This window comes from Zea mays, chromosome 2, assembly GCF_902167145.1.
Source record: "Zea mays cultivar B73 chromosome 2, Zm-B73-REFERENCE-NAM-5.0, whole genome shotgun sequence".
Lineage (NCBI taxonomy): Eukaryota > Viridiplantae > Streptophyta > Magnoliopsida > Poales > Poaceae > Zea > Zea mays.
Window position 1 is genome coordinate 21,406,635 of NC_050097.1, and position 25,035 is coordinate 21,431,669.

Below are 25,035 nucleotides of genomic sequence, written 5' to 3' on the forward strand. Positions count from 1 at the left end.
ACCTTCTTCTCCCTTGCCATAAGGCATGTGTGACGCTCGTTGGGGAAGAGGGATGACTTGTTGAAGGCAGTGGCGGCGAGTCCTTCATTGTCGGAATCGGAGGAGGAGCAATCCGAATCCCACTCCTTTCCGATATGTGCCTCGCCCTTGGCCTTCTTGTAATGCTTCTTCTTTTCCCTCTTGCTCCCGTGTTCCTGGTCACTATCATTATCGGGACAGTTAGCAATAAAATGACCAAGCTTACCGCATTTGAAGCATGATCGCTTTCCCTTGGTCTTAGTCTTGCTTGGCTGTCCCTTGCGACCCTTTAGTGCCGTCTTGAATCTTTTGATGATGAGGGCCATCTCTTCATCATTAAGACCGGCCGCCTCAATTTGTGCCACCTTGCTGGGTAGCGCCTCCTTGCTCCTTGTTGCCTTGAGAGCAATGGGTTGAGGCTCATGGATTGGGCCATTCAACGCGTCGTCCACGTACCTTGCCTCCTTGATAATCATTCGCCCGCTTACAAATTTTCCAAGAATTTCTTCGGGCGACATCTTGATGTACCTAGGATTTTCACGAATATTGTTCACCAGGTGAGGATCAAGAATGGTAAATGACCTTAACATTAGGCGGACGACGTCGTGATCCGTCCATCGCGTGCTTCCGTAGCTCCTTATTTTGTTGATAAGGATCTTGAGCCGGTTGTATGTTTGTGTCGGCTCCTCGCCCCTTATCATCGCGAATCGTCCGAGCTCGCCCTCCACCAACTCCATCTTGGTGAGTAAGGTGACATCATTCCCCTCATGAGAGATCTTGAGGGTGTCCCAAATCTGCTTGGCATTGTCCAAGCCGCTCACCTTGTGATACTCATCCCTGCACAAACAGGCTAGCAACACAGTAGTAGCTTGTGCATTTTTATGGATCTGTTCATTAATAAACGAAGGGCTATCCGAGCAATCAAATTTCATTCCACTTTCCACAATCTCCCAAATGCTTGGATGGAGAGAAAATAGGTGAGTACGCATTTTGTGACTCCAAAATCCGTAGTCCTCTCCATCAAAGTGAGGAGGCTTGCCAAGTGGAATGGGGAGCAAATGAGCATTTGAGCTATGCGGAATGCGTGAATAATCAAAAGAAAAGTTTGAGTTGACCGTCTTCCTGTAGTCGTTGTCGTCGTCCTTTTGGGAGGAGGAAGATTCGTCGCTGTCGTAGTAGACAATTTCCTTGATGCGCCTTGTCTTCTTCTTCCTCCCGTCTTTTCTTTTGTGGCCCGAGCCTGAGTCAGTGGGCTTGTCATTATTGAGCTCGTTGACGAAGGTCTCCTTCTCCTGGTCGTTGATCACCATCCCCTTGCCCTTAGGATCCATCTCTTCGGGCAGTTAGTCCCTTTCTTGAAGAGAACGACTCCGATACCAATTGAGAGCACCTAGAGGGGGGGGGTGAATAGGTGATCCTGTGAAACTTAAACTTATAGCCACAAAAACTTGTTAAGTGTTAGCACAACAATTGCCAAGTGGCTAGAGAGGAGTCTCAACAAAACACAATACCACAAGAGATCAAACACAGAGATGACACAGTGGTTTATCCCGTGGTTCGGCCAAGACCAACGCTTGCCTACTCCACGTTGTGGCGTCCCAACGGACGAGGGTTGCAATCAACCCCTCTCAAGCGGTCCAAAGACCAACTTGAATACCACGGTGTTTTGCTTTGCCTTTCAATATCCCGTTTGCGAGGAATCTTCACAACTTGGAGTCTCTCGCCCTTACACTTGAGATTCACAAAGAAATACGGAGTAAGGGGGGAAATGAGCAACGCACACAAGACTTCAAAAGATCAGAGCAACAACACGCACACAAGTTGCAACAAGAGCTCGCAACACAACTCAATGAGTTCACAACTCAACAAGAGCTCTAGATGCTATCACAATGAACCAAATGCGCGGAATCGATGTCTTGGTGCTTAGGAATGTTGTAGGAATGCTTGGTGTACTCCTCCATGCGCCTAGGGGTCCCTTTTATAGCCCCAAGGCAGCTAGGAGCCGTAGAGAACAATTCTGGAAGTCCATCCTTGCCTTCTGTCGTCGGGCGCACCGGACAGTCCGGTGCACACCGGACACTGTCCGGTGCCCGATTTCCTTCCTTAAACAGCGCAGCCGACCGTTGCAGATGCGGGAGCCGTTGGCGCACCGGACAGTCCGGTGCCCCTTCTAGCCGTTGGCTTGGCCACGTGTCCCGCGCAGATCGCGCGGCCGACCGTTGGCCCGGCCGACCGTTGGCTCACCGGACAGTCCGGTGCACACCGGACAGTCCGGTGAATTTTAGCCGTACGTCGTCGGCGAATTCCCGAGAGCGACCACTTCGCTCGAGCCAGCCTGGCGCACCGGACACTGTCCGGTGCACCACCGGACAGTCCGGTGCCCCAGACCGAAACAGCCTTTTGGCTGTACACAGCCAACTCTTCTCTTTTCTTCTTCATTCTGTTTCTGATACTTAGACAAGTATATTAGTACACAAAACCAATGTACTAAGACTTAGAAACATACCTTTGCTCTTGATTTGCACTTTGTTCATCCATGGGCATAGATTTACATTTAAGCACTTGTGTTGGCACTCAATCACCAAAATACTTTAGAAATGGCCCAAGGGCACATTTCCCTTTCAAAACTGGTACTGGCACTTCCTCGGCAGTAGGAGCAGAAGGACCAGCATCCTGATCCAAGCATGACACTCGGCAAAGACGTCTCTTTTTCTTTTTCTTCCCCTCAGCAGGAGAAGTTGGTTGATTGGCTCGGCGAGGACGCTTCGGGCGAACACTATCAGACCTCTGAATATCCAAAGCTTTTCCAGCCTCTGGGATGGGTGCTATAGCCAGTGTTTCAGCAGGGTCTGCATCAGAGAAATCTTCAGCCAACATATCCAGCATGGCACTTATCTCTGCATCACTTGGATTGAAAGGTACCTCGAAGTGAACCTGCCTCTCGTCGTCAGGGATTTCACCAAGTGAGGCAACCAAAGCACTAACCTCTTCGGGAGAGGGTCGCACTCTAAGGCCCAAACCGCTATCACCAGCAGGAGGATTTGACACAAAACTAGTAAAAGCCTTGGAAGGAGGCAGATTCCAGACTGAGTATGCAATAGGAGCATCGATGTTCGACACCTTACCTCTGAGTATCATCTCGAGCCGGCTGACCAAATCCACAACAGGAATTCTTCTATTGGTAACTTGGGTTGAATCAGCGAGGCCTCGATACAGATAAGTCGGGTACACTCTGTCTTTTAGCGACTGAATGTTCTTGAAAATGAAATCAGCGACCACAGCTTCTGCAGTTAGACCCCTCTCTTTTAACAATCCAACCTCAGCAAGTAGAGCCCCTGCCTCAGCCACCTCCAGGTATGTGGTGGATTCGGTCCAGTTTGGAGTATGAACATCTGGCTGTCTCCCTGACCGTGGGAGAGGGAATTCCCGTGGTTCTCCACGATAAACCATTCCAGGCGCCATCCTTTGATGTTGTCCTTGAGTGGGATGTCGATGTAGTCGGTCTTCCTCCCACGGTGCATCTCCAAACTCGCGCCCCCACAAGCTGGTGCTGCCCTCCGGCCATCCCAGGTCGGTAGTGGTACAAGTACTTCCATAGGCCGAAGTGTGGCAGAATACCAAGGAAAGCTTCGCACAAGTGAACAAAAACGGAAACTTGCATAATGGAATTGGGATTCAGATGGGTCAGATTCAAGTGATAGAAATCAAGGAGACCGCGGAAGAAAGGAGAAATGGGAAGAGCAAGGCTGCGGATGAGAAAAGGAACGTAAATGACGGATTCGTGGGTGTCTTCTGTCGGAACAGTGACCCCACGGCAGATCCACCAAGAACAGAGCTCCTTCGGAGGAAGAACTCCGATGGATACGAGATGGAAAAGGTCAGATTCAGAGACGACATACATGTGGTTACCTGCGAAGGGCAACTGACTGTTGGGATCGATAGGAGGAATGATTGCGGCAGACGAGCTCTGGGCTTTCTGCTTGGGCGCCATCTCAACCTTGCTGGCGAGCAGAGCGGAGGCAATATTGCAAGAGAGCAGAGAAGGCCTGGATGCAGAAAAGCAAAACTAGGGCACAAAATGCAGAGGCATGCGACAGTGCAGTACATATGGGGTTTTCCTGGGCCAGATGCCATTTCTAAAAAGCGCCCAGTCATCACCCAGCCGTTATTTCTAAAACGCTGGCGTGCCATGTCATCACCCAGCTGTTATTTCTAAAACGCTGGTGTGCCATGTCATCACTCGACCGTTATTTCCAAAATGGCCGACGCGGCCCAATTTAACTCAACTGTTATTTCTAAAAACGCTGGCGTTACCAGACTTCACTCGACCACTATTTCCAAAGCGCCCGACGTGGCCCATTATCACTCGGCTGTTACCTCTAAAACACCGATGTCGCCAGCAGTCACTCGGCTGTTACTTCTAAAACGTCGACGTCGCCAGCAGTCACTCGGCTGTTATTCCTAAAGCAGTGACGTGGCTTCAAAGGACTCGGTTGTTACCTCTAAAACGCCGACATCACCAGTAACCGATCGGTCGTTATTTCTAAAACACCGACGTGGCCCGCTATCACTCGGCTATCACTTCTAAAAGCGCCAACATCGCTGATAATCACTCGACCGCTACTACTAAAGTGTTGACATCGCGAAGAAGGCAGTCTGAAGCGCGACTCAATGATTCTAAGTCGCTACTCAAGCATTACATTCAGAAACAGCATCCGCAGTAAGCATTAACACGATCGATGATCGACAGGAAGGCAAAAGGGTACACACAGAATGGGGCGAAATCATTCTTCATTATAAGGGAAGCACTACAGAACTTACAAATCAACTCATTATGAGTTGATGTACTCCCCATTACTACATCATATTTCACTACACTATACTACTAGCTACTATTACATTATTTCACTAATACTACTTCTACTACTAATCTATACTAACATTTAAAACCAGTGGCATCTAGCCACTGGCATTGTTGTTGCCCCTGCTGCTGTCCTTGCTGCCGCCGCCGCCGTCGCCGCTGCCACCTTTGCCACCACCGTCACCGCCCTTGTCGTCGCCTTCACCGCCATCACCATCGCCTCCGTCGTCGTCGCCGTCACCGCCATCGCTGCCACCGCCCTCCTCGGACGAGTCCGAGGAGTTCTCCTCGTCCGAGGAGTACTCCGACTCATCCGAGCCCTCGAGCCCGGCGCGCTTGACGGCCCGGATGTAGGTCCACACCTCTGCAGCGAGCCCCTGGGAGTCGTCTGAGTCATCATACGACGCCGGGGGAGAGGCAGGGACCGGTGAGCCCTCGGACTCGGAGGATAACTCCTCCTCCGAGTACTCCGAGTCGCCGAAGACCTCCGAGGGAGGAGTCGGCTCACGCTTCCGTTTGTCGTCGGGGTGATGCGAAGAACTACCACCCTTCTTGATCTTGCCCATGGTGGAGTAGAAGGAAAGAGAAGAAAGTAAACAGCGAGCAACGGTAAGAGATGTGAAAATGCCGGAAAAGCAAGAACACTATTTATAGAAGAAGGCAACCGCTCACCTCCTACCATGGCCACCGAACAGTCGCAAAAATTCAATATGCAATTCAAACCGTCTGGAGACATGTCAGGCGGCTGACGCCATTCCACGTAACACGACACCCATCGGGACTTCAGTTAACTGCTTGGGCGATATGATTACACCCGCGGTCACATCAAGTTACTACTCAGAAGCAGTTTGCTAAACGCTCAGTGCACCAAGTCGTCCCTTGCCTACACCCATTGGGGGGATGTCCAGGAATTTTCAATAGATTTTCCCAAGCAGTCACATCCATACAGTATACACAATGAATACCTCAAGACAAAAGGAGGATATCAACAGATATCATAGGAAAGCCAAATATAGCCGATGAGTTACAAGTCTAATCGACAAAAGCATTGAAGCACGAAGTGATATGAAGACTAGCCAAAGGCCATCTATCGAACGTCCAATCAGTCGCAGATCAAATAAATTGCCAGACCTAGCAAGATATGGGCAGATCACGTACTCGGCTTCAAAGACAAAAATGTATGCTGACCTCTAAAGCATAATGTTAATGACATAATGCTGACCTCTAAGGCATTCGACAAAAAAGAAAAAGAAAAAAGGATGATTCCTAATGAAAAAAAGAGACACCATGAGATGAAGACCTTCGAGCGGATTATTTTCAAAAATCCACTCGAAGCTCGGGGGCTACACCCAGTGCACCCAATGAATCATCTACCCCGAGAGGTAGAAGGCTGACCTCTAAAGCATACGACAAAACTAAGGCAAGACTGACCTCTAAAAAAGCACAAGTGGAAGATAAAAGTGATTTCTGAGAAAACTTGAAATGAAGACCTTCGAGCGGATTATCTGCAAAAATCCACTCGAAGCTCGGGGGCTACACCCATTGGGTGCACCTTCGGTGCACCCAATGAACTTCAAAGTTCTACAGTGCAAAAATGTTGACCTCTGAAGCATGAACCTGAGACAGAACACCAAATTTCGAGGAGTAATAGCGGAAGAAGACAGTAAAAGATCATTTTTACTGGGTCACTCAGTGTTCAGAAGTAGTGACCCGGCAGGCTTATTTCCAAGGCATTCCTTGTTAAAATCAAAGACTGCAAGCTGGACCTAGGATCTTTGGGTCGGTTATTTCAAAATCAACCCAAAGATCGGGGGCTTGTGGGGGACAGATATCCCCCGGGTCCACCAGAAGGATAAAAGACCTCACGAAAGGCCCGTGGGCCCAATAATTTGCGAGGTCATCCCTTCGTGGGCCTGGGAGGAATGTCCAATAAGGCAGATTGACACAAGACTGGATCGACGCAGGCCCAGACGGCCCGATGGATTTGAGCAGTGATCACAACAGTGACCCGACCTTCCCGCGCAGGGGCCTCGTACATCGGAACTGAGCGAGGATGAGTCGGCTGAATTATAGGAAGATAGACTCAGTTAGTTCACTATTACTTAGACACACATTGTTATCATATCCACATGTAATGCCCCACAGTCGAGTATATAAGGTCTAGGGGCACCCCTTCAAGACGATCGACCTCATTCTACTTAGCCATCCACACCGGCTCTCTACGTTTCCAATACTAGAGAACCTCCTTGTAACCCACCACATAAAGTACTCACACCAGGACGTAGGGTGTTACGCTTCTCAAAGCGGCCCGAACCTATACACAACTGTCCACTGTCTCTCGTGCATTTAGCATGAACCATCGAGCTACAGTCGATAACACCGTCCTACTCCAAGAAGCACCTTGAGGGGCAACCCCGGGTGCGCGGTCGGACCCAAAACACCGATAGGGCCAGCCTTACTGAAATGTGAAGGAGTTATGGCGATATACCTGAGCTGTCACTTCTAGTCGGTGCTTGAAGCGCCCCAATCCTTTGGGACTCAAATGTGATACAATTACTAGTCCCAGGAGGCTAGTAAACACATTTATACATCAGATAGTTCTAGATCTACTTAAACGAGACAAACCTATAAAGGTGGCGAACAACTTTAAGAGTTGGTCCACAACTCGGGACATATCATTAGAGTGGGGCTAAAGCAGCCCAATATACGCAGCGAAGCAAATCAGCGGTCCAACAACCACAGGCAAGGTTGGGAACAGGCGTAACTCTTACCCGATCTACTTCTCTGAAAAACAACAAATAAGCAAGGGTGAGTAGTTACGTACTCAGCAGCCCACCTTCACCCGCGGAATGGGGAAATCAGATATAATGCATGGAATATGTGGAGCTCAGGATATTTTGCAGAAACAACAATATTTTATGCAGGGTTGTTTTGGAAAACATTTTGTATTTTTTAAAGCGCGTCCTCTCCCAAAGGAGTAGGAAGTTTTTCAATATTAGAACAAAATCCCCTAGACTAAACCATCCAGGTATCTCAGAAGTTTCCCACTGGTTTTCTTTTTCAAAAATAGCTACTGTACTTCCCGTCCACCATAGCTCACGACTCAATCGTCGGACCTTTTAAAAACCACTTTTCTCAAACGCACCCATTTTTTTGAAAACAAAACACTAATTGTCATACCACACCAGACTCGTCCATACCAGTGGACACGGACTATTCGAATAGGTTTTCAAACTCAGCGCAGAGGTGTACACTTTACCCACTAGTCTGGCTCTGCGATCTCATGGCCAATGAGACCCGAAACCGAATCTCTTTCTTTCCTCGCATGTCCTTACCTAAACGGTTATATCGGAAGGAGTCAGGCCACCGCCATGTCCAAACCGGACAAAACATTCCCCCTCCTTATCCTCCTGGTGCTCCCCAGCCTTCATAACCCTGGGGTTTGGACCGTACAAGTTCAGATTGAGTGACTGCCCATACAGTCTCGAGTGGTTGTACTTATCATGAGTACAGGTAGTGAAGGATGACAAACTGGTCCTTATATGAGAGGACAATCCTTTTGCTCACACCTAACCCGGCTGAGCCATCACCTTAGGCCCTCCCCTAAACCAGGGAGTACCTGATCATCCCTACTCAAAGGTGATAAGGGTGAAAACCCTTCATCATACACATTTTGAAAAGCATTTTCTTTTGAAAACTCACACCTTTTCTCAAATCATTTGTAACAAATATATCAAGGATTGATTGCGGCAAGCGGCTGGGTGCGTGGCCATAATAACTTGTCTCAAAATCATATCATGCATAAAATAACAGGCTGAGAGTTGTGGTTAAAAAGGCATAGGTAATTTATGCATCAAAGGGATCCAGTGAGCTTGTCGTGCTTATCCGGCGAAGGGGGAAGGGGAGCTCGCGAAACTGACTTCTAGCTCCACTGCCTGACGTAGACTTGCAGATCTGGCCTCCACTAGACGACACGAACGCTCTGATAACTACGCAACATGAATAAGCAAACATACAAACCAACAAGTATATCAACAAATTTTTAGTATAGTGGTCAGAATAGCGATATATGGATGGGTAGAGTCTTGAGTAGAATCTGTGTCATGTGGTGTTGAGGTACTACTAGTGGTGGAGCGGAGGTGCTTACCATGAGGGTGGACCGGAGGCGAAGCGACACTATGCGTGTAGCCGGCAGAGCGGAGTAACTGAGTGGGTGGGGTGTTTGCCTTGGCTGAGGGTGTTGAGTGTGTGTGGAGAGGGAGAGGGTAGCTAGGTGTATTTATAGTTGGGTGTATGTGGTGTAGCACAGTGAAGTTCACTGTTGGTGAGAATAGTGACAAATGAATCGTCTGACTTAGTCTGGACAGGGAAATTTTAGACAGAATATGGGACAAGAGTATTTTGGGAGTTTTCTAGAATATGAACCATGCTTAAGGGATGACATGGTTGGATAGGGAATAGTTTGATAAGAATTTAGAAACAAGAATTATTGGAATCGGAGTTTGTAAGACTGGTTCGAAGGAATCTCAAAGTTAAGCGTGCTCAACTTCGAGAAACCTGGGATGGGTGACCAGATGGGAAGTTCCCACTGGAAGGAAAATCACAGTCACCGGAGTTCGTATGACTGGAATATGGGTCTGGTTGGTCTTAGGTGGACTGGACAGCATGATGGATGAGTAGTTGAAATTTGGGGTGATTGGATGATCGATGAATAGTAACGACGAAAAAGTAATTGTAGATATCATCGATGAATAGTAACGATGATGAATAGTAACGATGAATAGTGTTGATGAATAGTAACAATGGATAGTGTCGAAGGGTAAATCTCTCCAGCCGGGTGGCGGATTGCACCCGCCCTATTTCCTAAAATGAGGAGGGTCCTAAGCGTCTTGCTTGTTACGAGGTTGGTGGATGAACACACGAGAGCACACGAGGGTTTAGAGTGGTTCGGGCTGTCGGGGCGTAACACCCTACTCAACTGTGTAATGTATTGTGAGTCTGAGCTTGGATCTGACGTAACGCCGCATGCCTCCCCTTTTATAGTTGAAGGGGGGCATGCACAAAGGCACTGAGCCCCAACATGTGGGCCCGGGGTCATAATGAATATAGCGCTCGGGACTATAAATATTTGCTGCTGGGGCAATCTCCTTGTGTCCTGTCACCCGAGATCTGTGTAGCTTCGGCGTGCAGGGGAAGCTTCTTGCAGAAGGGATAATAAGCACGATGCGCCGCATGGCACGGGCGCATTGTTCGATGATAGATTGGATAGGCGCGCCGTCTGACGTCGTCTGCCAGCGGAGTGGACTGGACACATTAAATGCCGAGGGGGCACATCGTCCGTCGGCTTGGTGGCAGGCGGCGCGTCCTCTCCGCAATAAATGCAGAGACAGCGCGACCTCAGCGGCCTGACGTTAGACTCCGTCGGTCGGCTTATGTCACGAGCCACAAGCCACGCGGCAGCAGCGGGTCTCTGCCCGAGCGGGGAGCGTGGTGCAATCCCCGGACACGTGCCAGCACCGGACCCCTTCCAGGGCGAGGCCCGGGTATCCCCTGCCCCAGAATCCTGGGACCCGGTGGTGATCTGTCCGACCCCACACGGAAGGGTCTGGGATCTTTCTCGGAGGTCCGCCCGTTATGCACGGGGTCCGGTGCTTCCCACGTGGCAGGCCCGGACCTACTGCATGTATCCGGAGCATGCTTTTGTCCCTTGGCCGCGTGGCGACCCTAAGGCGGCTGATGTTGCACGACGGTGAGCCGCTTACCGCGCAACTAGAGGCTTTACCGCCGGCACGGCGTCTATACCTTGTAACCAGGGGTACCCCTATTTCAAGGTACCGACGGATAGTAACGATGATGAATAGTAACGGTGAATAATGACGATAAATCGTGATGGTGAATAGTTCGTATAAACGAACGATGAACAATGAATAGTGACGATAAACGATGAATAGGAACTATGAACGAACGGACGAACGAACGATCGGAATTTCGGCAGCATAACGGCAGGACAAAGATTATCTGGACGAACGATGAATAGGGACTATGAACGAACGATGAATGATCGAATGATCGAACGAACGAACGATCAAAATTTCAACAGCATAACGGCTGAACAAAGATTATTTGGACGAACGAACGGACGAACGGACGAACGGACCATGAACGATCGGACGAACGATCGAACGATTGGACGAACGAACAAATAAACTAAGAACAGGTGGACGAACGATCGAAGAACGACCGAACGATCCTTGTGCTAGTGTGTGCTTGTTTGGGAAGTGGAGTGGGCGTGTGGGGGGGGAGGGAGAGAGTTGCCATGAAATGGCTTGGGGTGGCTTGAGAAGGGCCCTTGCCCCTCTATTTTTAGCCATGGTGGGGGGATTAGGGGGGAGAATGAGAGGATTAGTGGGAGGATGAGAGGATTAGTGGGAGATTAGCATGTATTTGTCTTGTATAAGTGAGATTAGCTTGTAGAGCTCACCGTATGACACCGGAGGCATACGTATACGTATGAGCATGAGGAAAGTTATGAAGAAAATATTTGTAGGGACTTCAAAAATGATTCTGAAGGTATTTCTCATGAGGAAAATATTTGGAGAATTATTGGTGGAATATTTGGACATTATTTCTGTAAAGAATTTGAGGGGGCACTGGGGAAATATCTGGGTAGTATTTCTGGAAAGAATTTGAGGGGAATTACTGGAGAAACATTTGTAGAATATTTTGAGGACTTTGGAGAGAGTATAGACCACTATATTTTATTTGTTGATATCAACTTGCAAACAAACATTTATGAAACCAAATTTGAAATTCATTTTGAATTTAGAGCGAGTTTGAGAAAATTTCAAGATTTGAATTTTTTGGGATGCTATAGTGCTGCAGAGGGCGCACTGCCCAAGCCAGTGGCGGCTCATGATGGCGCCACCCACGCGCGCGACTCCACGACACAACTGTCTGCCTCGGTAATGTGTGGAGCATACATTCGAGCCTACACGACATGTCAAAAGCTTGCCCATGCCCTGTGCACACCAGGGCACGCCTCAGTTGCTCGCATTGAATGTGGGCGACGAGCCACATGCCACGTGGAAGCACCAGACCACTTCTCGAGCGAAGAGTAGGGACCAAGACCACATGTTGGCTTCAAGTCTTTGGCCCCCTAGACAGGGGTCCAGATGGCATATGTGGTGGTCCGGGACCCACATGTAGGGTCCAGACCCATGGTAGTAGTCCCTGAGCATTTTCACCTCTAGAACACATAGCGGCACCAGACCTGTCCATGAGCGGGGAGGGAGTCCCGAGGCTAGTGGTCCTATCAGACGGGTCTGGACCGTTGGGTCCGACTGCTCAGTTCCTTAGTACGCGATTATAGGTAACCACGTAGGTATCTGCCTTGAAACAGTAGAAGAGGGTACCCCAGTTATGGGTTACCAACAGGTGCCCTAGGGCACGTGAGTCCCTAGGACTTTATATAGATAGTGCCCTAGGACACGAGGGAGCCCTAGGACCTATACCTGCAATCGTCTTAGAGTGTGTGATACCCCGAGGACTTATGTCGTGGGTACCTCAAAGCACGGGGACCTTGGGGTCCCACACTATTTTAGGGGCGCGTCACATAAGATGTCTTATGGAGTTAGAATATTCTACCTTTAGAGGCCCCTAGGCACTTAGTGTCCTAGACCTTATAATGTGTATTAGGTATGGAAGGGCCTTGGGCCAACTAGTAGTTAGGTCAGCCTATACATGTGCCCCTGTATAATGTTACTTATATCGAGAGCCCCATTGACTCAAGGTCTTATATAGAGTGGTCATGTCATGGTGGGCCCTAAAGCTAGTCTCCTGAGATGGGATTCTTGAGCGTGTTTTGGTTGCAGTCGAGGGTATGCACTTTTTCGGGTGCTAATAGAAGTAGTTGATCCTATACTACGTAAGGCCCACTATACGACAAACATGTACATCTCTCCCCTCTTGAGCTATAAATAAAGGGGTAGAGACAGATTCGATTGGATTCGGTGCAATCTGATTTGATCCATGGAGATGAGATTGATCAATTCGACCCGATTCACAAATCAAAAGAACCAAATGAACAGCAAGGCTGAGGTGAACTAGAAAATAGTTACTTTAAAACTCTCATCATAACCAAATGGTAAGAAAGGGCTAGTCAGTCATCTAGCTCAGTTAATATATGAGTGTGTAATCGTCTTCATCACCTTTGTATTCATCAATCTGTCAGATACAAAGATGTTGTAGGATATTATGTATTCATGGCCCAAACTTCTATAAGTCGCTCATGTACTGGTAGATAGAGTGTCTCCTATCTATGCCTCTCGCTCTATCTCTAATCACACGAATTTATCCGATACTAGGATGTTGTTACACATTGCCCGATGATTGTCACATGTGCCTTTTGAAAATAAACTTCGATAGTAGTGTACTGTTTTAAGTTAATTGTTGTTATTATTGTTAGATTTGTGGGTGCTTAGGATATTACCTAAGTCCCTAGAATAGCAATCCGAAAGCCTAAACCACTATGATGTAGTGATCCCTAATATACTGAGAGGTTAGACCAATACATACCTTCTTGATTCATGTTCACGGTGGTGGTGGCGATGGCAGTGACGTCCTATGTAGCGTGACCACCTCCTTCTCCCTTTGCTCCTCCTTCAGAAGTTTTATGTCCAACATTATTATTCAACGTTGGTTGTTCGGTGTTCGGTCCCATGGGGGATCCATTCACCATGGTGGCCATGTCGTGGTGCTTCTGAACACTTGGAGGGCAAAGCGACCGAGACCTTAGAGATGTGGCAGCTAGGGTATGCGGGCGCAGATGTGTTGGCGTCCGTGCCGACCTAGATCGCGTTTATATGGCGTCCACCGTGACCGGGGACCAAAACCAAGAGTACGGTTGTGCTCCGATCAGGGCGCATTAAATCCATACATGGTAAGGGCTCCCCTAGACCCGGTTCTTTACCAGATTAGAGGACACACCCTAACAAGATTAAAATGTAGTAGTGGTCCTTGAACTTGACACTTTGTGTCACTTGGGTCACCAAACTTAAAAAACGAGCAAAATGAGTCCATTAACTTTGTCAGCCTGTGCAAAACCATCCAAAATTGGGTTTGTTAAAACCGGATGTTGATATGGCGTGTCGTGTTGGATGCTGACATAGCGAGTGCGGGGACGCGTGGGGGCGGGGGCGTTGTTTATGCAGCGGGGGACCGGGCCGACGCCGTGCCTGGCTTAATTCTGGGCCAGGTCGAGCACGGTGTGCTTGCCTCGGAGCCCAAGCATGGCACGACCGTCGTGGCGGGCCAGGCCGAGCACGATGCACCGCGGGCTGCAGCGGGGTCAGTATAGGTTACAATACTATCGAGTTTGGGGCTTATCGGGCGGCCTGACCCATATGGACATCTATAGTTAGAGGATCCATTTTGATGGTTTTCTAAGTTCGGTGACCAAGTGACACACTTGCCAAGTTCAAGTACTCCTAGTGTATTTTACTCCCTTAACAATTATACCATCAGTATCTATATATACATATAGCCAACGTATAATACAACCTTATATTATATATGCTGCTCCAAGTGTGTTAAAATTAATAATCATGCACTTTTAACGGCCAGCTTGACTTCAAAGAGTGATCAAGAAAGGTATTGTTGCTTGACAGAAGTGCTTGGTCCTACACTCCTACCGGGAACAAACAGCTACGGAGAAAAACATTCATCAGAGGACGAGCTGGCGAAAGAAACCTAGCTACCAACAAAGGCCACACTGTCTGGTCTTTTTTGCTACATGACACCTAAAAAGGGCCAGACGTAGTACAGGGGTGCACCGTGCACGGTAGGGACAGTGCTACTGCTACCATTGTGAGCGAGCACTACAGCTTGTTTTGGTCCTGGCCACAGGCTGCTGCCTGCATTAACCCCCGGCCCTAATCCTCGCTCATTCCTTTTCAAAATAAAGCACCTTAGCTAGACTATACTGTTCATGCGAGAGCAGATGCGAATCTTCTAGGATTGGGATCAACAAGAGGCATGCAGTGCAGTGCAGGGACCAAAACAGATCAAATTAAGACCATCTCCAACCATTCCCCCACAATTCTCCCCCTATATATACTTTCTATTATATTTTACTACATCGTCCCAAAAGATATTCCCTCCACATCCAGGACGTCTCTAACCGTGCCATTCACACTATCCAGCTCCCCTATATACTATAATCCAGTTATTTGACTTTTTTCATCAGTTTTTAAAGTTCAAAAACCATAGACTATTCGTATTGTCATACCACACATTGTTTTTAGGTTATGATAATTTAAAGAGGTTAATATCACAAAGAAATTGAGTGCTTAAAGTGTAGGAGATTGGAACTCGCCCCATATGGGGGGAGTTTCTTCTCTCCCACTATGTGGGTTGTGGGGGTGGGGTGTTGGAACCTCGAGGGGTTTGACACCCTAAATGCCACCGGGTATGGGGTGGGGAGCCCTTGGAGATGGTTGTTCTACTTCTATACAAGCTAGTTGTTTGTTGTCAAAGTACTACAATACGTAATCATCAAATTACATACGAAGTACTACCTCCATTCTAGAATATTTGTCGTCCGCTAGTTCATTTTTGAACTAATCGCGGCGACAAATAAAAAAAATGAAGGGGTAATGTATGGGTATGGAAAAGGAGAATTCAAACTCGATTATCCATGAGTAAAAGTTATCTAGTAAAATTAGATTTACAACCTAATAGCAATAAACAGAACAACTAATCGGTCTACTTCTTCCAGCCCTTTTAAACACTCATCCACCCAACTCAGACGATTAGCCACCAGTTGTCCCGCCCACCAGTCCAATTAGGTACGGTATGCAGTCCAATAGACAATAAGCCCAACAACTAATCTATCTCTCCTAACCCTTACTCAACCACCAGCTACTTCCCCACCAGTCCACATGTCACTTTGTTAAAAACATTTTTTCTTGTTAAATGTTTGATTTATTTGTCATGTATTGTTATTGGGTGTCGTGTGACTGTTAATGTCATATAAAATATAATGTAATCATGTTTTTCTTATCGGAGATGCGCAGTGGTAGACCAGGTGTTATGCTTAAGGTGTGCCAGAAAAATATTAAAAAATAAAAAAAACAGGTTTCAGCAAGACTTAAACTATATTCTTAGGGTGTGTATAGTGGTCCATATGGACCACTCACTGGGTCTACATCTGGAGTTGGGGTTATTGGGAATCCGATACCTGAATGAGGATGGATATATATATATATATATATGAGATGAAGGATAAAGATGGATGTAGCTTCATGGAGATAGGTAAGTGAAGAATTTCTCATTGAGACCCTGTAGTTCCGCCTGAAAGATTTGGCATCCGTTAAGGCTGGCATGGCATCAGATGGAGCAGAGGCTAGACCTCAGGTCCTCAGCCACAAGTGGAGGAGATGGCTCAGCTTGAGGTTTGTGGAGCATATCCCTGTCGGCCACTACGGTCTTCGTGTACGGCTGGCTGACCCCTACATCAACAAGGCTCGGCTTGGCAGCATGCAACGTGATGGCCACTGCCCACAGCACACTCCTTGAGTTCCAGTTCCCCAAATCACACGTACGATCGGTCGAGACCAGGTACCACAACAAGAATGCAGCACGTCACATACTTCAGAAAATAGTTATCGCCCTCGTTTTTTAAGAAGTCAATCGTTTTAATAAATTTAACCAAATATATAAAAAAAAATATTAATATTAATAGTATATGATTAATAGTATTAGATAGATCCTTCAATCTATTTTCATATTATTTGAAGATACAAGTATTAAAATTCATGGCAAATAAATGCACAGATTATTTGAGGGGTGGGAACGGAGAAGATCCGATAGAAGAAAAGTACATACACATGCGGTCAAACATATATGGTTAATTGGTTACCCAACACCCAAATAAAAGTACTGCCGGTTCAGCCAAAGATTTAGTGTGGTGCATTCATGTAAGATGGTTAAGAGTGTCGTCTTAATAACGTACCTATATAAATAAATAATATGAACCATGCAATATGGACTACTGAAAAAAGGTAGCTTGTTGAAGCTGAAAGGAACAAGGAAATATATATTGCAAAATCAAATAAAATTAAAGCAAGAAGCAGAATAAGACATAATGCTTGATCAGTCCTTAATAATTAATGGTCGCTATGAAAAATGTATTGATCACACTTATTAAAATTTGACTAGATTCGTAGAAAATATTAGCATTATTTGTATCTTCAAGATCGAGCTACTGAAACTGTTAGCATGCATGATTTGTACTATAAATATTACTATATTTCATGTATATATTGTTGAGAGTTGAATATGTTTGGTTTCTGGTAAATCGAGAACGAGGAGTATATATATATAAGAGCAACCCAAACAAGTTCCATATATGCATATATAATATAGATAACAAACAGGCTAACAGACGTCTCTCTCCTAACACGTACACACAATCAAACATGCAATACAATATACAAAAAAAAACACCTATATACACACATCAGGTTACTAGCACACGTCATATAACTAGTAGTTAGTCGTACTTGGTACTAAGCTACTGGGTCCGCGTGAACTTGATCTTTTAGCTAGGATCTTCACCAAGATCGTGAGGCCCATGCATGCCCATGACCTAGCTGTATCTAGCCAACTACTCATCACACTAGCTAGACGTCCTTGAGCAGCTTGTACCTGCGGCCGGCCGGCCTGGTGGTCGCTCGCCGCCCAGCCTCGGCCTTGCCGGCGGCGCCCCTGCCGCTGCCTCCGGAGCCCGTGGTGGTGGACGACTCCTGGCTCCCGGTGGCGTTCTGCTTCCCGGCGGGAGACCTCGCCTTACCGGCCACGACGCTGAGGCACCAGTCGCACATGTCGGAGTCGGCCGAGGCGGGTGCGCTGTCGCCGTAGTAGTTGGTGCAGTACCTGCAAGCATGCATATGTCGCCATGGCACCACCAGTGGTGTGTGGATAAGGACAAGAACAGTACGTACTCATATACGAAGATGGAGCTGGGCAAGAATCCAAGAGGGTGGGCGCAGATAAAAGAAGTATACGCACGAGTGCTGGAAGCGGTGGCGGCAGCGCGCGCACCGAAAGAGCTTCTCGGGGAAGCCGACGTCGCCGCACATGGAGCAGACCGTGGTTGTGGCGGCGGCGGTGCCGGCCATGATGGACAGAGACGTGGCCAGCGAGAGACGAGAGGATAGTGGTGGGTGAGAATGTGGCTGAATGACTGAATCTGAATGAGGAGGGCAGTAGTGATATCAATGGTGGAAAGGCAGGAGGATGGAGGGGGCCGCGGGCGCGGGGTGCTGAGAGTGGTGTTAAATACTAGTAGTACTACATGAAAGCGGCCAAGAGGGATAGGGCGTTGCATGTAAAGAAGCGGAAAAAGGGATGAAGCAGAGCGTGGTAGGGTAGGGCCGGCCGCAGGGAAGCACAAAGACACGGCAACCTTAATTCATCGACCGGCGGATGCGGATGAAAAGGCTACGCGTCGATTCGATCTCACACGGTCACGGCGGGCGGACCGGCCGACATAAAAATCTTGGTCCGTCGTCGGTTCCGCTCTGTGCCCTGCTGCAAGTCGGCCGGTGTGCTTGCAGTTGCAGAGCCGGGCAGAAACAGCTAGCACTGGGGGAGTCACTATCCGCAACCATTACCCTTAAATTTTTCCCCCTATATCACTTTTTCCCTCTATATATTTCTCCCTATTTTTTTCATCTTCTGCAACGGTTCCCCATAAATACTCCCCCTATACCACACTACAACTATAAAATATCATTATCTAACCATATTCATTTTCTATTACCATTTTTTCTTCAACTATTAAATACCAACCAACATCAAACTTAAGTCAAGAGGGTGCTACAGTCCACCCCTGGATCTAGCGGACAGCTGTGTTTCTGTTTCACGTAGAGATGGCTTTAGGCTGGCCGCACCGGTGACTGTAAACGGTGGACTGGAAATATTTATAGCGCGTGAGCAGCTGCAACGGTAGACTGGACACACTACTGTAAACTTACGGTTGCATTGGAGAACCTCACATGTAGCGCGTCCTTTTCTTTAACTGTATAATCTCTCTCCTCTTTTGGTTGGCTGGTACGTGGGACGGCTGCAGGTGCGTATAAAAAATAATTGAAAAAATAATATAATATATGGTAGTTGGTATAGGGTTGGGATATAGAGTAAACATGAGTGCGGATGATTGTGGTATAGAGTAAAGAATTTTGCTGATTAAGATAGAATATTCTTTTTATGGTAGAAATTTAGAGTAGTATGAGTGCGGATAGCCTTAGCGTTAGCCGCTGCACCTGAAAAGCTACTCTATACGTGCACTGTATAAGGGGAGAGGGAGGCTCGCCGCAAGAGCTGCGGACAGCCTGAGAGGAGGACAAAAGCGAGTAGCTAGCTAGTGTTCCTGTGTGGCGACAGTACTAGATAGGTACTAGCTCTCCAGCTCTTACATTCACGAGACGTTTCGTCCAGAAAAGCCTTCGGTCGATTTTGAGAAAGAAGTAAGTAGAACTACTGAACGGCGAGAAAAAACACAGCCGATGGTCAGTGCATGCACGAACGAAACGTGTAGTCAACGGGCCCAAGCAAGTCTGCTCTCTACACACGTATACTAGATCGGAATATGGGACTAGTGTATCACTGTATCTACTACCTGCAAACTGAATTGATGACGCCTTAACGCACACGTACGTTATATATCGCGCTAAAGCTAGCTAGGCAGCTTGGAGGCAAACAAAGGTTACGCATCGCATGGTCCTGCTCACATGCTTTGCAAGTACGTACGTACTCCGTATATTTTTCGAGACGAAAGCGTCGATGAACTAATTAATGTATTCGCCCTCTCATCAGCAGTTCAGCCGACTTCAGCATTCAGCAACTCGGCGAGATGCGAATCCGTGTTGGTGTGGCAAGCTGTGTGCGCGGCGCCGTCAGGTTGTGTAGCGCCTGCAGAATCCAGAGAAGCAAAGGGGGCGAGATCCGATCCGCTTGCTCGTCGCGCCTTTCCGTGCAAAATCCTGTACTGAAATGGATGGCAGCTCTTCCGCGTAGTATAGTGCGTGTGCGTGCATGAGGCTGGGGACATGGGCCGCAGTATTTCAGAAGGAGCCCGCTGCTAGCAGACGCCCCCGCCCAGCTGTGGAGCTTACATATTCTATCTCTAATTCTATTTCAAAATTTACTATATAAATAATACTCCCTCCGTTTCTTTTTATTAGTCGCTGGATAGTACAAAATTGCACTATCCAGCGACTAATAAAAAGAAACGGAGGGAGTATAGTTTATAGTGTAGAACAGTATTTTGTACGATCATGTGCAGTGAAGACAGCGTGAGGTTCGGCATCACTAGGTGGTTGACGAGACATCAGGAGTAGGTAGAGAAAACTACAAATAGAGGGTAGTACAATGTGTTCTGTTCACACTAATTTTCAGTTCCACAACAAATAAATAGTACTCCTAGCTAGCTACGGTGGGCTGTGTTCAGTGTTCACAGGGGAAAAAATACGGCAGAAACTATTAAAAACAGCATGCAATTTAACAGATATCTTAATTGTCTATATCAATTAAATAAGACCATCCTCAAGCTCTTTCGGTGCTTTCTCACTGCCAGTCAAATCTTTTGCGCTCAGATTGCTTGTGGCCCTTGTGGGTGTTAACAGTAAGTGTTTTTGAGTGCCTAGCATTTTACACTTGTTCTTGTGCTGCCTTATGGGTAAGCTTGGCCGTTTCCACTAGTACAATTTGGCTCTATATAAGCGGTAGGCTTTTTACATCACAGGCGGTTCGGTTAGAAAACCGCCTGTGATGTCCCAGGCGGTTCAGTACGCCTGTGATGTAATAATATCACAAGCGGTTTTTGTTTAAGACCACCTGTGGTGCTCTATCCTTTTCATAAACGGACACTAAGAAAAAACCGTCTGTGATTATAAAAATATGAAAATACAACTTAAATATAAAAATAACTTTAATTTTTAACAGAAATATGCAAATACAATTTAAATGAATTAATATTTAATTTTTAACAATAATATGCAAATACAATTTAAATGAATTATAATAGCACACATAGATAACTAGAGAGATTTTAAATTAATTGGCAACCACAATTCATAGTCGATCATACATGATAACAAATACAATTTGATTCATACAATTTTTCATGAACTACCATTTTTCCGCATGTATGGCTTTAAGTTCTTATCAATTTTCTTTTCCACACGCTTGATTCTCTCTGGACCGTTAAAGACGAACATCTCTTCATACTTATTGTATTCCTCATCTTGGTCTCCCACATTCTCAACTCCAACAATTTTTTTGCTTTCCAGAAATAACTACATGCATCTTCTCATCTGCTGGATCGAGTACATGCAACACATTCGGCGAGAACCCACGGGTCATCTTTATATCCTACTTTCTTTAAGTCTACCAGTGTGAGTCCGTAGTTATCCACTATCACCCCCACGGGATGTTGTACCCATTGGCACTTAAATAAGGGTATTTTCATGCTTGGGCCATAATCAAGTTACCATATTTCCTCTATGAATCCAAAATATGTGGTGTGTAGGTCAAAAGCATCGATACGAACACCGCTATTTTGTGCAACACTTTTCATGTCTTTTGATTTAGTGTAGAATGTGTACTCATTGATGTCATATGCTTGCCATGATGTCACAAAACACGATGGCCCAGAAGCCAAATTCTTCATTGTTTTCTCTTCCAAAGAGTCTCCGAATGGGATGTTTTTGTCCATTAACCATTCGCTGAAACGATGTTTGTGCTCCCTCATGATCCAGTCCTCTGTGCGGTTCTGATTTTCTTTACGAAGCTCATCCAGGTGTTCCTCTATGTAAGGCTCGGCTATCGTGAGATGTTGTAGTACACTACCATGAGCACAATGTACTAGCTTGTAATCCTCAACGTGAAAAGTTTCCTTGCCCATTCTCCCTCTCCCACATAGTTTACCCTCATGTTTAGGTACAGGCACACCAATCATTGTTCCGTCACTTATGTAATCTATACAGCTCTCAATCACTTCTTCTGTAGTGTATCCCTCCATGATTGAACCCTCTGGGTGAGCGCGATTTCGCACATAACCTTTTAATACTCCCAGGTATCGCTCCAACTGAAACATATGATGTAAATATAGTGGCCCTAATATTTTTATCTGATCCACGAGATGTATGATTAGGTGTACTTGCATATCAAAAAATGATGGAGGAAAACACATTTCAAGCTTGCACATAGTCTCGATGATGTATGCCTTTAGATAGTCCAAGTCTTCTAAAGCTATTACTTTTTGTGAAACCGCATTGAAAAAGTAACACAAGCGTGTGATGACAACTTTGACATGCTCTGTTTCGAGGGCTCTTACCGCAATTGGGAGGAACACCGTCATCATCACATGGCAGTCATGAGAGTTGTAGCCAAATAGAGACAAGTCATTCATCCTGACTAGTCTGCTGATATTGGATGAGAAACATGTGGGCACTTTGACCCCACGCAAACATTTGCAAATCTGTGTTCTCTCCTCAACTGACAAGTTGTAGCTAGCTGGGGGGAGGTAAGGCTTCCCTTTGCCACTATCCACTGGATGAAGTTCCGATCTGATTTGAAGATCTACTAGATCATTGTGTGATTTGAGTCCGTCTTTTGTCTTACTCGGCATGCCCAGCAAGGTTCCAATGATGCTGTCAAAAACATTTTTTGTTACATGCATCAAATCAATGCTGTGGCAAATTTCCATATCCTTCCAGTACGGGAGGTACTTGAAAAAAATTGATTGCTTCTTGAAAGTTGTGTAAGTTGAAGGGTCAGTTCTCTTTCTCTTTTCTCCTTTGTTTTTTCTCTTTCCGAATACAACATGAATGTTCTTTACAATTTCAAAAACAAGTTTCCCACTATAAGGCTTTGGTGCACCTTCACTTTCCAGTTGATTGTTAAATTCCGCTTTCATCTTTCGGTACTTATGCTGCTTCATCAAGAACCGTCTGTGTCCCATGAACACCAACTTCTTGGATGATTTAAGGTACATGGAAGCAGTTCCATCGACGCACACTACACAACCATTCTTTCCTTTAGTCTTTTGCCCTGATAGTGTGGCGCCACCAGGAGAATCATGGATGGTAACAAATATAATTGCTCTTAAGTTGAAATACTCATGGCAATACTCATCCCATATTCTAACTCCTTCATTCCAGAGCTTTGTCATATCTTCCATAAGAGGTTCTAGGAACACATCAATATCAACACCAGCTGATTTCGGACCTTGAATAAGAATAGTCAACATAATGTACTTTCTTTTGTGACACAGCCATGATGGAAGGTTGTACATCGTTAAAGTCACGGGCCAGGTGCTATGTACAATTCTTTTTTCACCAAATGGATTCATTCCGTCTGTACCCAAAGCAAATCTTACATTTCTGGTTTCTTTGGCAAACTCAGGATACATAAGATCGAAATTTTTCCATTGTGATGCATCAGCAGGGTGTCGAATATGTTTGTTATTCTGCTTGCGATTTTCAGCATGCCAACGCATAAGCACAACCTCCCTAGGATTTGAGAACAAACGTTTTAAGCGATCAATTACTGGAAGATACCACATCACCAAAGCTGGGTTTTTTGACTTTTTTCCCATCCATGTCATCAAAAGTGTCATCGTCACTTTCAGGTCCAATAGTGGATTTCTTGTTTTTATTTTTCTTCGGGAATTTTTTTACACAGTCTTGATTGTAGCTCTTCTTGTATCGACTGACATTGCAAACTGGGCATCTTGATGCGTTCTCAAAATCGCCACGATATAGAATACAATGGTTCGGACATGCATGAATTTTTTGCACACCCAGAGCTATGGGAGATATAAGCTTCTTCGCTTTATAAGTGCTTGTTGGTAGTTTGTTGGGTTTTGGTAGTAATTGGGACAGAAAATTCAAAAGATCTGTGAAGCTAGTATCAGACCATCCGGCGCTAGCCTTCAACTTCAGAAGTTCTAGAACTGTATGCAGTGTAGTAAACTCTTTGTCACAACCCTTTGATTCATCATATAAAGGTTCTTTTGAAGCACTTTCCAGTCCCTCCATTTTAGATAGCCCTTTCTGCGATCCCACAGAACTCAACATTTCTGGTTCCATATGGCGCAACATCTCTTCGCAATCAAATTCTTCAAAATCTTGATTAGCATCCACATTATCCACTTTACCATCAACTTTAAGATCTAAAATTCCGACAACTCTCTCGTCATTACCAGGCACTTCACACGGATCCAACTCACCATGTTATGACCATATCGTGTAATTGTTTTTAAACCCTCTTTTTAGCAGATGTGATTGGATTACTCCTGTATCTCTCCAAGCTATCTTATTATCACAGTCGATGCACGGACATAATATCTCCTTGCTCTTTCGCAAATTCGCGTGCTTTTTGGCCGCTTCAATAAAGCTTCTCAAATTTCGAATATACAACGGATGTGGTCTTGACACATTGTACATCCAACCTCGGTCCATTACCAATCCTTATATTGATTAACATCAATAAAATCATTAATTAATTGAATTCATCCATAAAACATGAAACGAATTGATATGTATGAAAATAAAACAAACATTGCAACAATAGATACCTTGAGGTGAGACAATTGTGTTTTTAAAGAATCTTTAAACTAGATCAACTATTATAAGTCCAAATCTTGAATTCCAAAGCTTTTCTTCAAATCCGTTCTATATTACAAAATTAAGGCAAAAAATCGCATCAAAATGACAAAGAAAACAAATGGAGATCATATATATGCATAAACTATTGAAATCAATCAATAAACTCAAAAACAAAACATTCTCCCTGTAGATCTCAAAAAAAACCGTCGCCGCTAGTGCTGTGAATTAGGGTTCTGCGAGTTAGGGTTCTGGAACCCGTCGGGGGCTAGCCCTTTTATAGTGTACACACATCACAGGCGGATATTTAGAAAAACCGCTTGTGATAGATAACATCACAGGTGGTTTTTTACGTCGACCGCCTGTGAAGTTAATTTATCACAGGCGGTCGGAATTAACAACCGCATGTGATGTTGTCTATCACAGGCGGTTTTGCTAAATATCCGCCTGGGATTCTTTACAATATAAAAGGCTCGTTGGTCGGCA

At 45.9% G+C, this 25,035-nt stretch overlaps 1 protein-coding gene across 1 annotated transcript; it reads right to left on the bottom strand.

Moving 5' to 3' along the window:
- Nucleotides 1–17,260: 17,260 nt before the first annotated feature.
- Nucleotides 17,261–18,211, bottom strand: LOC103646112 (uncharacterized). Its single transcript, XM_008670834.3, has 2 exons — nt 17,948–18,211; nt 17,261–17,812 (listed from the first exon to the last, which is right to left on the bottom strand). Exons 1-2 carry the CDS (start codon nt 18,055–18,057, stop codon nt 17,560–17,562), a joined length of 363 nt encoding a protein of 120 aa, XP_008669056.1. The 5' UTR covers nt 18,058–18,211; the 3' UTR covers nt 17,261–17,559.
- Between the last annotated feature and the right edge of the window lie 6,824 nt (nt 18,212–25,035).

Coding starts and splice junctions, on each gene's coding strand:
- LOC103646112 (XM_008670834.3), bottom strand. CDS start 18,057: ATGGCCGGCACCGCCGCCGCCACAACCACGGTCTGCTCCATGTGCGGC. Junction 17,813..17,947: donor CGCCACCGCTTCCAGCACTC/GTGCGTATACTT, acceptor GCATGCTTGCAG/GTACTGCACCAACTACTACG.